At 39.3% G+C, this 12,802-nt stretch overlaps 2 protein-coding genes across 3 annotated transcripts in view; one reads left to right on the top strand and one right to left on the bottom strand.

The window, feature by feature from the left end:
* Nucleotides 1-1,075: 1,075 nt before the first annotated feature.
* qdpra (quinoid dihydropteridine reductase a) lies at nucleotides 1,076-7,395 on the bottom strand. The gene is made up of 7 exons (XM_088292913.1): nucleotides 7,180-7,395; nucleotides 6,949-7,041; nucleotides 6,174-6,270; nucleotides 5,285-5,425; nucleotides 3,768-3,876; nucleotides 2,525-2,608; nucleotides 1,076-1,447 (listed from the first exon to the last, which is right to left on the bottom strand). The coding sequence occupies exons 1-7, from the start codon at nucleotides 7,261-7,263 to the stop codon at nucleotides 1,345-1,347; spliced, it is 711 nt and encodes a 236-aa protein (XP_088149039.1). The 5' UTR covers nucleotides 7,264-7,395; the 3' UTR covers nucleotides 1,076-1,344.
* A 2,448-nt stretch (nucleotides 7,396-9,843) lies between these two features.
* The window catches only part of fstl5 (follistatin-like 5), a 108,950-nt gene continuing 105,991 nt past the window's right edge, over nucleotides 9,844-12,802 (top strand). The window contains exon 1 of one of the 2 annotated variants that reach the window (XM_088292909.1): nucleotides 9,844-10,048. In XM_088292909.1, coding sequence (XP_088149035.1) covers nucleotides 10,006-10,048 — 43 coding nt within the window. In that variant the 5' untranslated portion in view covers nucleotides 9,844-10,005. The remainder of the gene's footprint in view (nucleotides 10,049-12,802) is intronic. The other variant, XM_088292910.1, reaches the window with a different exon arrangement.

The following is a 12,802-nucleotide window of genomic DNA, read 5'->3' as shown; positions in this document are numbered from 1 at the left end:
GCCACCTCGAATAAATACATATCGGCTCCTTCAGGGAACCGGGCCCCGCTTTTGCTTCTTCCTATTAATTCTCAGCAGCAGTGATTTATCGCGGCGAGCTTGTCAACAGCCATGCGTGCGCTCCCACGGCAGCACGCCGTATACGAGAAACAGCGAGAGTTTAACACTCCGCCTGTTTATGAGCACTAGCCTCCACACTGGTGCTGCTGCGGAATATACGAGCTGCTGTTGTGCACACAACTGAAAACAGGCCCGTTGAAATAATCTATTGGTCATGGAATGGATGCAAGCGCGCATTTGCATTCGCCAAGGTGAGAGGGAGGCGAGCTAAGAGCAGTGTGTAAATTATTTTTATGCCCAAACACAGTCGTGCACAGTCGTGTAGGCGTGACTCTTGATAAATATTGCCATCTAGTGGAGGGAAATATACTGCATGCTTAGAAAAAAAATAGTACCATACCGTGTATTCACTCAAAACACTTCATTGGTTCCACAAGCAAGAATAAGAGTTGTATCAAAAATGTTCGGAAATATGATGATTTTGGTGTCATTTAAAGGGAACTGTACAATTATTTTTTATTGAATCACGATCTCTGTTGAGAGAGCAAATAATTGAGTCGTGTTTAATGTCTATTAATTTTATTTTTATTGAAATATGTATTAATTATGGGGGTTTAAGCTGTTATGTCCATTTTGGTTACCTTAAGTCAACATTTTAGAATCAGCTTTCAGTGTAATGAATATATAATAAAATAACATTTAGAATAAAGCTCAGGTTTGATTGCCATATTGCAAATACTTTATTTATATTCCACATTTCTTTCTTAAAATATATACTACCAAGTTATTGTATATATAAAACATCTGAGGTTTTGGTTACCTCATGTGGCAACCTGAGAGGTCAGCAAAAGATTAGCAACAGCTTTCCGTGTAGGGCATTAAAATTAGAACCACAATAATTAATTAAATTGGTGGTGCTCATAAGTGAGCATTATTATTTTGGTCACTGGCTCTTATTAGAATGTGTAGCTAATATTTTGTCCCATCACATGTATTCACACCAATAAAACCCACCTTTGAACATCACATTGGTCCTTTTATTATGATATATTTTATAATCATGTTGACAAGCAGCCAGAGCCTAACAGCAATAGTGACATCCAAAGCTAGATGGCGCTGTTTTGCTTCATGTAACACTGAACTCTTTACCCTCTCCTTTTTTCTCCCCTCGCTTGCCTTCAAACTCCATCACCTCCTGATCCTCCTCCTCTATCTCCTCTCCGTGCTTATCTTCCATTCTCCCCTCGACGACAATGCTGCCACTGCGGTCCGTCTGTCCGTCCTTTACGGCGCCGCAACAGCCTGAGTTTTCCCGCCGGAGGTGAGCAGCTGCATCAGGCTGCCTGACGCCGGTCTGTCGGTGCCTGTGGCCCAGTTGAAAAACGTTCTGAGGCGGGCAGGGGAAGGACGAGAGGAGGGGTTAAAAGATGGCTGCAAACACCTTCAAATAGAGATTCTGTATCAGAGTGGAACCTCCATATTTGTTCACGGACATCGGTGGGATTGTGAAACGATTTTTCTCCGTTGGAGATAATGAAAATGTATATTAGTGAGCATTCTAAAATCTCATGTATGTTTAAAAACAAGTGAGTCAATAGCTGTGATTCTCAACATGATGAGCAGAACAAAATTTCATTTTATTGATTTTTTTTGCCGAGCAGCAAGACAAGCCTGCTGCAAAGAGGAAAAAACAGTAACTGACGCCCTCTAATACTGCTTCTAATTGCCTATTATGTTTAACCCACAAATAAACCATATAAACAACAAACAACTATGATTCCAAAACATTTCAAATAATTTAAAATCCATCTTAATTTATCATCTTGGTAAAAATGACATAACCAACGTTTCTGTGAATTTCTTTTCAATTTAGACTCATTTGAATCATTAAACTCACCCAAGGACATTAGTGCCATCCCTGAGAAACGAACATGACATGAGGGTTAACGCAAACTCTTTCAGTGCTGACAAATACACCATGCCAGGAATTATGAGGCAAGCTAATTGCGCGCAAGGTCATCGCGCTAATAAAAAAGGACAATGATTGAAATGATCGCCATCACTTTTCATTTCCCCCACCGGTTGGATTCTTTTCTATTTGCGTGGCTCGGACCCTCAACTAATCTCGATTTAATCCCCCCGCCGGTAATCTGGTGTGGGTTTTTTTTTTTTCTCCACACATCCGGGATCTCTTAAAAGGCATCTGCAATCGTTCTCGTTTTAAAACAGCCACCCAGAAAACAATATGAACCACTGCTTTCATTAAAAAAATTAAGTCACTTTACTTGAGTTTAGTTAACTGTTGCCAACATAAAACCTAAATTATCTGTTTCTTATTGAATCATATTTGTACTTCTTCAACATCGTATAAGTAATAAAACTATTACTGTGCCTTAATTAATAGATTGTAGATCATTATAATAAGAGGTTATTGGTAGTGATAATGTAATAAACTCATACTTACTCAGCAACATATTCCAGAGGCGTCCAGGTGCCGAAATCGGCGTCTGGCATGAACTTCCTGTTCATAGGCGTATCCAAGGTAACCCTGTTGTGAAATGGAGGCAGGTGACAATCAACTCATACATATAACATAATACAACTTACTGAAAACCATAAATAATCGTTTTTATTAATCGTAATTTCCATACCAATCAAAAATAATCAGGAGTATTATTTTGCCCAGCCCAACCTCTCAGTCAATCAAAGATGAACGTATCACATCACCTTTGTAAAGGCAGAATTTGGGATGTCATTGCATTGTGCGGGTGTGCCTAACGTTGTGGCCTGAGAGGGAAAACAAAAGGCTGCCACATGCTTGCCTTATGATGCCAGGCTGCTTCAGTCATGTGACCAATGTTCATGCGTGGGGGGGTGAAAAGCAGCAGAAATGCAAGTCATTGGGCTAATGCAAAACAGATGAGACAGCTTCCCTTCAATATGCTGCCGCTGCTGCTGCTGTTGGTGGAAAGGGCAACTGAATGCAAGACACAACGCAAGATGCAAAAAAAAAATATATAAAATAAAATAAAATAAAATACAACCCTAATGTTACGATGCCGACAAAAGCACACCATTCAGCTAAGACAGACCCAACAGACATCTGCCATTTGCAACCTAATTTATGATGATTGTCTGATGCTTATCTTTGCTTTGCGCCTTATCTGTCCATCTGTGACGCATGTAGAACATGGCTAATAAAAGCAAAGCAGGCTTTGTCTCACAAAACGTTCAAAATATGCTTGTTCATTTAATGGCAGATTTTTAAAAAAAATCATTACATTTCCAATACATTTTTACTTTTCAATATTTACATTTCTTTATTTTACCGGTAATTGTTTGTTTGAGCCGTTTTATTTCCGTTTTGATTGCATTTATTAATATCGATATCTATCAAGGCGGAGGCCTTCATTTAAGACCATTTTGTAAAACTACAGAACATTGTCAGCGCTATATTAAAATATTCACTGAGTTGAAAATGAAAAATGTAAACTTAAAAAAAGCTGAGAGACGGTATCCATGACTTGGTATGTGATGTTTTTTTCTTTAGCAGCAGAAATCAAGTGAGCTCCACAGAAAACTTTTTTTGTAGAGGTTGACACACCTGCTGACTATTTTGTGGTCCGGCATCTAGAAGTCAATTATAATTGAACCTAAAACACAAAGTTTGCACGACAACCTGGGAATCATTGCAATTGAGGACTTACGGCAAGATGGCCACCGCGGCAGCCCCGGAAGGCATCCCGCTGTTTTTGCCTGCCAGACTCCGACATAGCTGGTGCACAGCGGCCTTGGCCATCCCGTAGCCCATCATGCCTTTGGGTCAACGAAGGAAATAGGTGGGGGGAAAAAAACAAGAGGAATTGGATGAAAATGTTTTGTAGCTTCAGCATCTGGATGCACTAAACAGCCTCCCCCACCATGTACAGTGGCTTCCCAAAGAATCCCAGGAATTCCCGACTGGCGCAGTCTCGTGGCATGCCAATAAAGAATGGACCAATGGTGGCGAGGGGAGTTTTCCTTCAATTTTGGAAGAAACGTTAAAAGTCCAAGCTAGAATAGATGTTATGTTGGGGTCAGGCTGGGGGCACGGACCTCTGCTATCAGACAGGCTGCAGGTTCGATCCCCTTGCACTATTGACAATGAGCTAATGAGAACATTTGTTCAATAGACTAATGGTGTCCAATGTGTAACTAATGCTACAAGGAAGTTGCCTTGGCAATATCAATAAAAGCGAAATACCGTACATATTTTTAAACACAATCTGACTTTTTAGACAGTGTGTAGGAGGTAAAAGACGATGAAGTTATCAAAATTATCAAGGGCAGTGAATAGGGATCTTTTTAAACACTCGAATGACATATTAATATTAATATTATTTTTATACTTAAGTTTGTTTTGTTATATTAACATTTACATTTTAGTTTAAGTATTTTATAAATAGAATATAATTGCTATTTATTTAATATTTCATGACATAATTTTGCTCATAATGACAATTATATTTAAATTTAAATTGTATTATATTCATAATATTGAGTTTTCTTAAATTAATATGTTCATTTCTGTATTAATTGTTTCAGTTTTATGGAAATGTATTTTTTATTTTACAACATTTATTGTTATTACTCAGAGTAACTGCAGTTCAGTAACAGTTGCCACAATTTATTTTTTTTTTTTTATATTGCTATTATTGTGCCTTTTCCTGAAATAACTTTTCTGATTTAGGATCGACTAAAAACATGAAGGGCTTCAAACTCAGAGTCACCTGTTGCTTTTGCATATACTTGATAGTCCATGAATGAGGGAAGAGAACAATTTATTATTTTTAAACATGAAAACTTTATTCTATACAGCTAAAAAGTTTGCAGCAGAGTCTCCCCACATGAACTCCGGCCAGCTACTTTCTAAATATTGACTCAGCCTCGCTTTGCCAGTGATCGAAACAAAGCGATTGGGTCGCGGCCAGGTCAGCGCGCCGGCTGATGGACAAACGGGCCTATCAGAGCATTGACTTTCTGTTTACAAAGCACAGAATTGTCCATTTTTTCCCTCTTGCTCAGATCCATTTTATCGACATATCTTCCGATAAGAAAGTCGATTCCCTACGGTGCTTTCTATTACACGCATTATCAGTATTGACAAGCCGGACAACACACAGATCAATACGCTCACATGGATGAGAATGGTAAACACACACAAACGCACAAGAGTAGACCTCACCTCCGGTCCCTGACAGAGCGGCTTTGGCCCCCGCCAAAGTCAACAGACCTCCTGGCTTCAGGTGCATGGCCGCCAGGTGGGTGGAGATGGTGGAGGTCCACACGCTCTGTTTCCACATTAGATCTGTGTTCCTGTACATGTCTGAAGAGCAAAAACACATGATTACAATGCCCTTATAATAGACACAGGAGTTCTCAAAGTGTATCCTAGTAAAATGTTCGTTTTTAGAGGTGTTATCCCGGGGAGCTGGTAAAAAAAAAAATAGCCATCACCACCGGTTTCACTAATCCAAATTGGCTGAACTTGTCTATAATAACACGCACGAAAAAGACCCTAGACCCCATGCCCAAAATTGAACAGAAAGATGGTCATTTTGATTTAGAAGCAGCCATTTTGGGGTGAATTCCGTGGGCTCATACTTTGCCGAACCCCTACAAGCAAATCTATCCAATTAAGTCACGATCAGAAAGAGAAACCTTAGACAGATGGGTTGTGCTAAATTTCCAAGCGTTTTAGCCCACGGCAACTAATATATGGCATCAACGTTTGATCATTATTTCCACCATTAGCCACATGAAAAGAAATGCTTAAATTGTTATTGTGCCCCATTACACTCATTTTAGGGGGTATAAGGGCATTGTGTTATGGAAATATAAATTTTATAAGTCTCGCATACAAATAATTCGTTCAACGTAGTGCTTGCTCACCCATCAACTGTGAGACATTTGCTGAAATTCTTGACTCAAACCCGTCACAGACATTTTATTAAGACACCAAGGATACAATTTTAATTGCAGGGTAACGTTCACAAAATCTCATCAAATTTATAAATCAGATTTTATTTAGTTTCAGTTTTGCATTCACAAAGCAACGCATGTTGAGCTCTTACCTTTGGAACTGCAGTTTCCTCCTGCCCATCCACCGGCGACACACAAAATGGCGTCTACCTTCTGCTCCCTAAGCAATTGGGCTACATCTGATGTGACCTATAAATATATATTGATAATATGCTTTTAAAAATTCAGTCCAGACATCAAAAGCAAGTCATGCGCTCTTGGGCTAGACGGGAGGGCAGTAAGTAACTTTTTTTTTTTTTAATGATAATCTGTATCAGCTGATGTCTGGGGTCACAAGGCATCTTAACAACAAGCGATCTTTGAAAAATAATCAAAGCAGTCAATTCATCGTCTTTTTTATTCAAATGTATAAATAATTGAATTGTTGGATGTTGAATGTATAATTGTATACCAGCAATAATAGACCATAAATAAATTACTTGTGCTATCATTTTACATAATATTATTTGTTAGTAGTAGGAACAAGCACTGCTCAGAGAGGGTTTTTAACATTTCTACTGACATTTAAAAATAAATGAGCCTTTTGTTCTCCGCCTGAGCAGGCATGAAAAGGCAAAAATGAAATGAAAAACGGTACTTAAACGCATCACTAGCCAGCTAAGAAACAGACGCCAGCTAAACCTGACAGTTCAGCAGGTGACTTGAACGCAACACCATCACAGAAACAGACGCTCCTGATGGTAACGCAACTCCCCCAAATAAATAAACGTGCTCAACGTATATTAGCACCACGTTGTATAAATATTGAAGTTCATGGAGTTTAGGGCAACCTGAATGAATCGTCACCCGCTCTCTGTTATCACCCACCTGGCCAGCCTGCTCGCAGAAGGAGTCCGTCAACTTGACGATGATGTTCTCGTTAGCCTCCTCGTTAGCACCCATGTCGATATTGGCAACCCACTAGTCGGTTAGAAGGGTGAAAACTCTATAATCCACATTTTTGTTAATAACACTGTGGTAAAAATAAAAAGTTGAACTAGTGGATAGCTGTCCGTTAGCCACCGGGTTAGCCTGTTTGGCTAGCACGCGTCCACTCACCCATCCTTTGGATTTGAAATGCTGGACACACTTGGAGCCCAGGGCGCCTTTTCCACCGTAAACTATCACTTTGTTGGCAGCCATGCGTCCGCCGGATGGAGAAGCCAGGGAGTGAGACGAAGAAGAGGCAAGCAGCCGGCGACGAGGGGAAAATGGAAAGAGAAGAGGAGGCGGCACCCTGAGCGAGCAACAGGTTGGTGGAGCGGAGTTGGGGATGCGTTCAGGAAACAATGTGATTTTCCTTTTCGTATTGATCGTCCGCTTTATGATTACCATGTATGTACGTACAAAACTTGAAAAGCGGTTTTACATTAAGCCTATTCATCAAACAATGGTAAAAGAAATGTAGTTATAATTTACTTGAGTGGTACCGACTAACAAATAAGAAAGATCAAGTGGTTGTTTTGATATCCCACCTGTCTAAAAGGACGTAAAGTAACATGTCTCCCGAACATCAGGTTACAGGTTAGTGGAGTGGAATTGATGGGTGCATTTATGTACACACCGAAACCCCCTATTTCGTATTCATCTTCTGCTTATTTGAGTGATACCAAGTAACAATTTAGCAAGATAAATTTGTTTGTGAGATACCCTACGTTTTAAAAAACAAACAAACTCAAAGACACAGTGTATATGATGATTTTTTTCCAATGTTCATTCATTATAAAACCCACTATTAATTTAAATAATATCCCCAAAAATGTATGTTCTATCAGATCAACACCCATTTTTAATATAATCATTGGTCTAGTAATCGCTGATTATATTATATGGTTCGCGACTCATTGTACAGGACGCCGATGTGCCATCTTTCTGCGATTCATACCTGAAGGAGATAATCACCGAATCACAAATTTGTTGGATCAATGACTACCGTAATTGTAACAAATGGCACGTATTTTGTCTCTTGAGGGGATACCACAAGTCGTTGGTGATGACTTATTGCTTCTTTGCTCTGCAAAAGAAATTGGTGGTAGGCTTGTGAAGTGTGGTCCCTCTGTGGGACTGTACTTCATGTAATTAAAAATGTACGCACTTCGAACTGAGGTCATTGCATTCTATTAATTAACCACTATATAGCAAAAAAAAATTCTACACACTGCCCCTTTAAAGTGCCGTGTCTCCTGTTGCAGATTTGATGTGTTCGGTGACACGTCGTAATTCCCGATGTTCTTTTGCTTTACAATTGTTTTTTGACAATCCGGGAATAAAACTTTTGTGTATCCCCTCATGAAATTTTTACAAGTGTATTATATACTTCGCCTAACCATCAAGGGGTGTCGATAGAGGAATTTGTTTACCTGAGCAAAAGGTCAAACTTTGATTAAACTATCAAAATTATTTAGATTTTTAGGGGGTCCATAAAAGGGACTTTTTTATATAGATTTATTTATGGCTATTGTGGGTTGTTTTGTGCCAACAGTCTCATTTTCATTCGGCGGGCATTGCACATTGCTGGTGAGATGCTGATGACACAGCAGAGAGCAGCATCATTGTTGTCGTTATCTGCACTGTGTCAATGTTACATGCCACACGCTCATGAATAATACACAACATTGTGTATGCAAGGCTCTGATCTATATCACATTTTGCTCTATGACAAATGCATATGCACTCTGCTGTGAATGCAGAAGAACAGAAAGATCCGGAGATGTCCTATTGTTAAACCACACAACATTATGGTGCAATCGTGTGCGAGATTCTACCAAACTGATGATTTTCGTTTTGCGAAAAAGACCATAGAGGAACCACAAGCAAAAGTAAACTGGAATGGGAATGGCGATTTAAGAACACAATATCGTGGCGTAATAATTGTCCTTAAAGCACAAAACGTGGAGCAACCAATCTTCGATAAAGCCAGGGTTTTGCATTTTATATTAGAGTTAGTATATATCCATCCTTCCATTATCTGTTCCGCTCATCCTCACAAGGGTGAAGGGGGGTGCTAGAGCCCAAGAGTTAGTATATATTTCATTTTTCTTGTTTTAAATTCAGTTGGTTTTAATTCGTGTTTTTTTGTTTTTTTTTTTAGAGCAGGTTTGTTAGTTTTAATTTTTTTCAGAATGCATCTTTTTAGTTAAGTTTTAGTATTTTTTTAACAACTCAATTTAAGTCTGCTGGAATGTTAATCGTTGTTAAAGCACACATTGTGGAGTGACCAGTTGTCATTGAAGCGCACAGCGTTGTAGCGGCACCAAGCATTGATCAAGCCCACAGTATTGTGCAATCCAATTGTTCCTCTAACATACACTATTTTGGAGTGAAAAATTGGTGTTCAAACACACAGCATTGTGGAACACCCAGTTATCACAGAAAAGTTCAACATTGTGGTGCAGCCACATTATAAGAGTTAACAAAACTGTTTAAGCACACAACACTGTGGGTTGACAATATATGAGAGTTTACTGGAAAGTTTTTCTTTTTTTATATATATATTTATAAGCACACAATATTGTGGAACGACCAATCGTCTTTAGAGCATATGACATTGGGGAGCGACCACATTGCCAGGAACTAATTCTAAACGGCCGCTATGAAGCAACATTTCTGACTATTATATTGAGAATTATACCTTCCCAGCGATTGTTTCATTTTCGTGGTTGGGCTGTTTTCTCCTTCAGAGAAGATGAGGGGGAAGTAGGAGGCAGCGATCCAGAGGCGAGACATTCATTATTGTCAACTGGCTGCACCTGCAGGAGGCGCGGAGACACGCGTGACATGTTGCCGGCGTCCGCCTGTCAACAAACATCACATTAGCCCGGCCGCCGCCGCCCACAACAGGAACCAGAAGTTTGGATTAATGACGACAGCAGCAAACTGCTTGTTATGCCCCTTGTCGTTGGAGTGGTGACACCTGCCGCAACATTAGGTACACTTACGCAATCTAATGAGATCCAATCGCAAGCCCGGTGTCACAAAAATCTGCTTTTTGTTTGTTGCTGTGGCTTTAGAGCCGTGGTGTCAAATTAATTTTCTTCCCAGCCCACATGTTTGTTTTGGTTTTTGTTAGAGGGCTTGAGTGAAAATGTCTTTTTTAATTTGTTTTTTTAAACAAATTGATTTGAAATGACAAGTCAAGGAAAATATTGGCAAGCAAATATTGTAGTGAATAACATTTGTCAATTAATGTTACAAAGCGATTTAGAGGAGATGAATACTTGTAAAACCTTGTAAAGATGAGGAATTTTGGCAGTTTCAGTTGGCATTTTAGGGCTAAATGAAAATACCAGCTCTGTTTAGCTACAAACATGAAGTGGATATTTTGTGTGCAAAATAAAAAGATGAGTTGGGCCAGATCTGATGTGTGACAACTCTGCTATAGAGGCATACTTTGCGGCAAGATATGGTATCAATCTGATACTATCAGCAATAGCAAGATTTGTTATCGAGACAAGTAAATGCAAGGCATCTTGATCCGATACCAGGTAACTCCATAACCACTTTCAACGATAGCAACATTTGGTATCAAGCGGATATGAAGTAAATACTGGGCGAGTGTCAGCATTAATCCGAAATGTAAATGTAAGGCCAGTATTGGTATCTGTAGATTGAATATTCCTCTGATATGAAGTAGGCGACAGTATCACTATAGTATCAATCCTATTTTAAGTAAATGCATGGGGCAATAATAGCACCGGCATGATTTCGTTACGATACCACTGTACGTAAACACGAGGCCTGTGTCTGTGATAGCAAGTTTGGTTTTGATCATGTACAAAGTAAATACAGAGCAGATATTGGGAATGGCAAGATCAGGTATCGGTCTGATACGAGTTGTTATGACCATGATACGCAGTAAACAACAGGGCTAGCGTCGTAAGAGCAAGGTTTGGTATCAAGCCGATAATAAGTAATTGCAGGTATATTTTTGATATCAGTTAAGGGGATATTAGTATCATTCAAATACCATGTAAAATAGTCAATGTTGTGGATACTGATGCATTGTTTTAATTTGATTATTTTACAGAAACAATAGTGTACTATCTAGTAAGATTCGACTTTTTTTTAAAACCTTATGTGGTTGTATTGAGTGGTATTCATTTTTGTGGCTCTTAAAATGTCTTTACCTCAGCCAACACTAGATGTCCCCATGAGGCTTTGCTAAAAGTCCAAGCGTCTCTCTTTGCCAGCAGCACAATCCTGAATTCATGAAGAACGATGCAACTATCTTTTACAAACAAGTTTAATGTAGGCTCACATGACAAGTTTAATTATGAAGCATATGATGCATTTTAAAAAATGCATTTAAAAAAAAAATGGGGCATTCATTGAGATGACTGCACCATTTCAGAGCCGTGTTCACAACAATGAAAATACTGTCTGTCTCTAAATAGTGTACATTGTTGAAAATGATTCTTTCCATCTTAATAGTGAAAAGCTGCAGCAAAGTATTTAATAGAAGTCATGAATACTAAAGCACATGTTCATTCTGTTTTGGTTTTATTTAAGTTTGAGCAAATTTCAAAGGTCTGAAATTTTCAGGACTGTGTTTATTTAGATATTCAAGATGGAACGTTGATGTGATCAGTGTTGGATGTATAGTGGAAACAATGACGATGAATGAGTAGCATTTCCTCGACAAAATAAAAAAAACATATACTCCTACTCCAAAATTGGTGTCAGAAGTGTGGCCCCAAACCAAATTTGTCTTCAGGATAGATGACAAGCCCGCCCCATAATTTTTGTCCGAAGTGTGATTCGAGAACCAACAAGGAATTTGAGATAGATTTTGCTCATTCACCAACATTGGTGTTTGAAGTGAGATTCAAAACCGACGTATCAGAAAGCGTGTTTCAAAGTCATAGTGTGTTGTCAATCTCGAACATCTCTTTCGGTAAACAAACAGTGTCATTGGTCCGTTATGGTCACATGATCATGACACAGGCTGCCATAGTGCTGAACATAGCTGGGTACTTTCTCTTACAGGGGCTAAAAAAACTAACCTTGGTGTGACGATGCACATACAGCAATCAGCTGTGGGTCTGCATGAGACCTTGAATAGGTCCATACCCCGCCCCAAAATTGGCATCAGAAGAGGGCTTTGAAATCATGAATGCCTTTGGGATGGACCACAAGCCACCCCAGTATTGCTGTCCAAAGTGGGATTCAAACCCAGCAACACCTCTGTATAGATTACGGCCCTGCAAAGAAGAGTGAATGTGAACCTGTTTCGATTAGTAAGCTGCTCTCCAAGCGGTTGGTCACAGGGGGGTGCGAGTGTAATTAGACAGAGATAGGCAGTAAGTTGCAGGTAATCATCAGCATCTGTACGGGTGACTATTGAGGTCTCGCTTTTGTGTGCAAGGAAACAATGAAAAATACGAATCAAAAAAAGTTCAAGAATTGGAATTGTTCCACGCTCCCGTGAGGCGGCACCCCCGGTCTCGGGGAGGAAGTAATGTAGGAAGCGGCAGCAGCTGTTCCTTGATGCCAAACGCAACCCTGGCAATTAATTAAAAACACGACTGTCTGTCATTATCATGATCATTTTTTCTTCAGCTGGGAGAACCAGCTTTCATCCATCAGATCTCCTTAGATGTCTTCTTATTTAAGTATTAGGTGAGTTCAAAATGACAAAGCAGGTTTTAATTAAGCTTTATTGTGATATCAACTCACCACTAAA

Source organism: Idiotropiscis lumnitzeri, chromosome 4 (assembly GCF_059441095.1).
Source record: "Idiotropiscis lumnitzeri isolate Australia: NSW breed Sydney's pygmy pipehorse chromosome 4, RoL_Ilum_1.0, whole genome shotgun sequence".
Taxonomy (NCBI): domain Eukaryota; kingdom Metazoa; phylum Chordata; class Actinopteri; order Syngnathiformes; family Syngnathidae; genus Idiotropiscis; species Idiotropiscis lumnitzeri.
This window is presented reverse-complemented; position numbering and strand designations above follow the sequence as displayed.

What these genes read in the sequence shown, in the direction of transcription:
- qdpra (XM_088292913.1), bottom strand. Translation starts at nt 7,263, where the DNA reads ATGGCTGCCAACAAAGTGATAGTTTACGGTGGAAAAGGCGCCCTGGGC. An exon ending in TCTGCGAGCAGGCTGGCCAG is followed by an intron (nt 6,271 to 6,948) that starts GTGGGTGATAAC and finishes ATATATTTATAG; the next exon opens with GTCACATCAGATGTAGCCCA. An exon ending in CCTCTGGAATATGTTGCTGA is followed by an intron (nt 1,448 to 2,524) that starts GTAAGTATGAGT and finishes TGCCCGCCTCAG; the next exon opens with AACGTTTTTCAACTGGGCCA.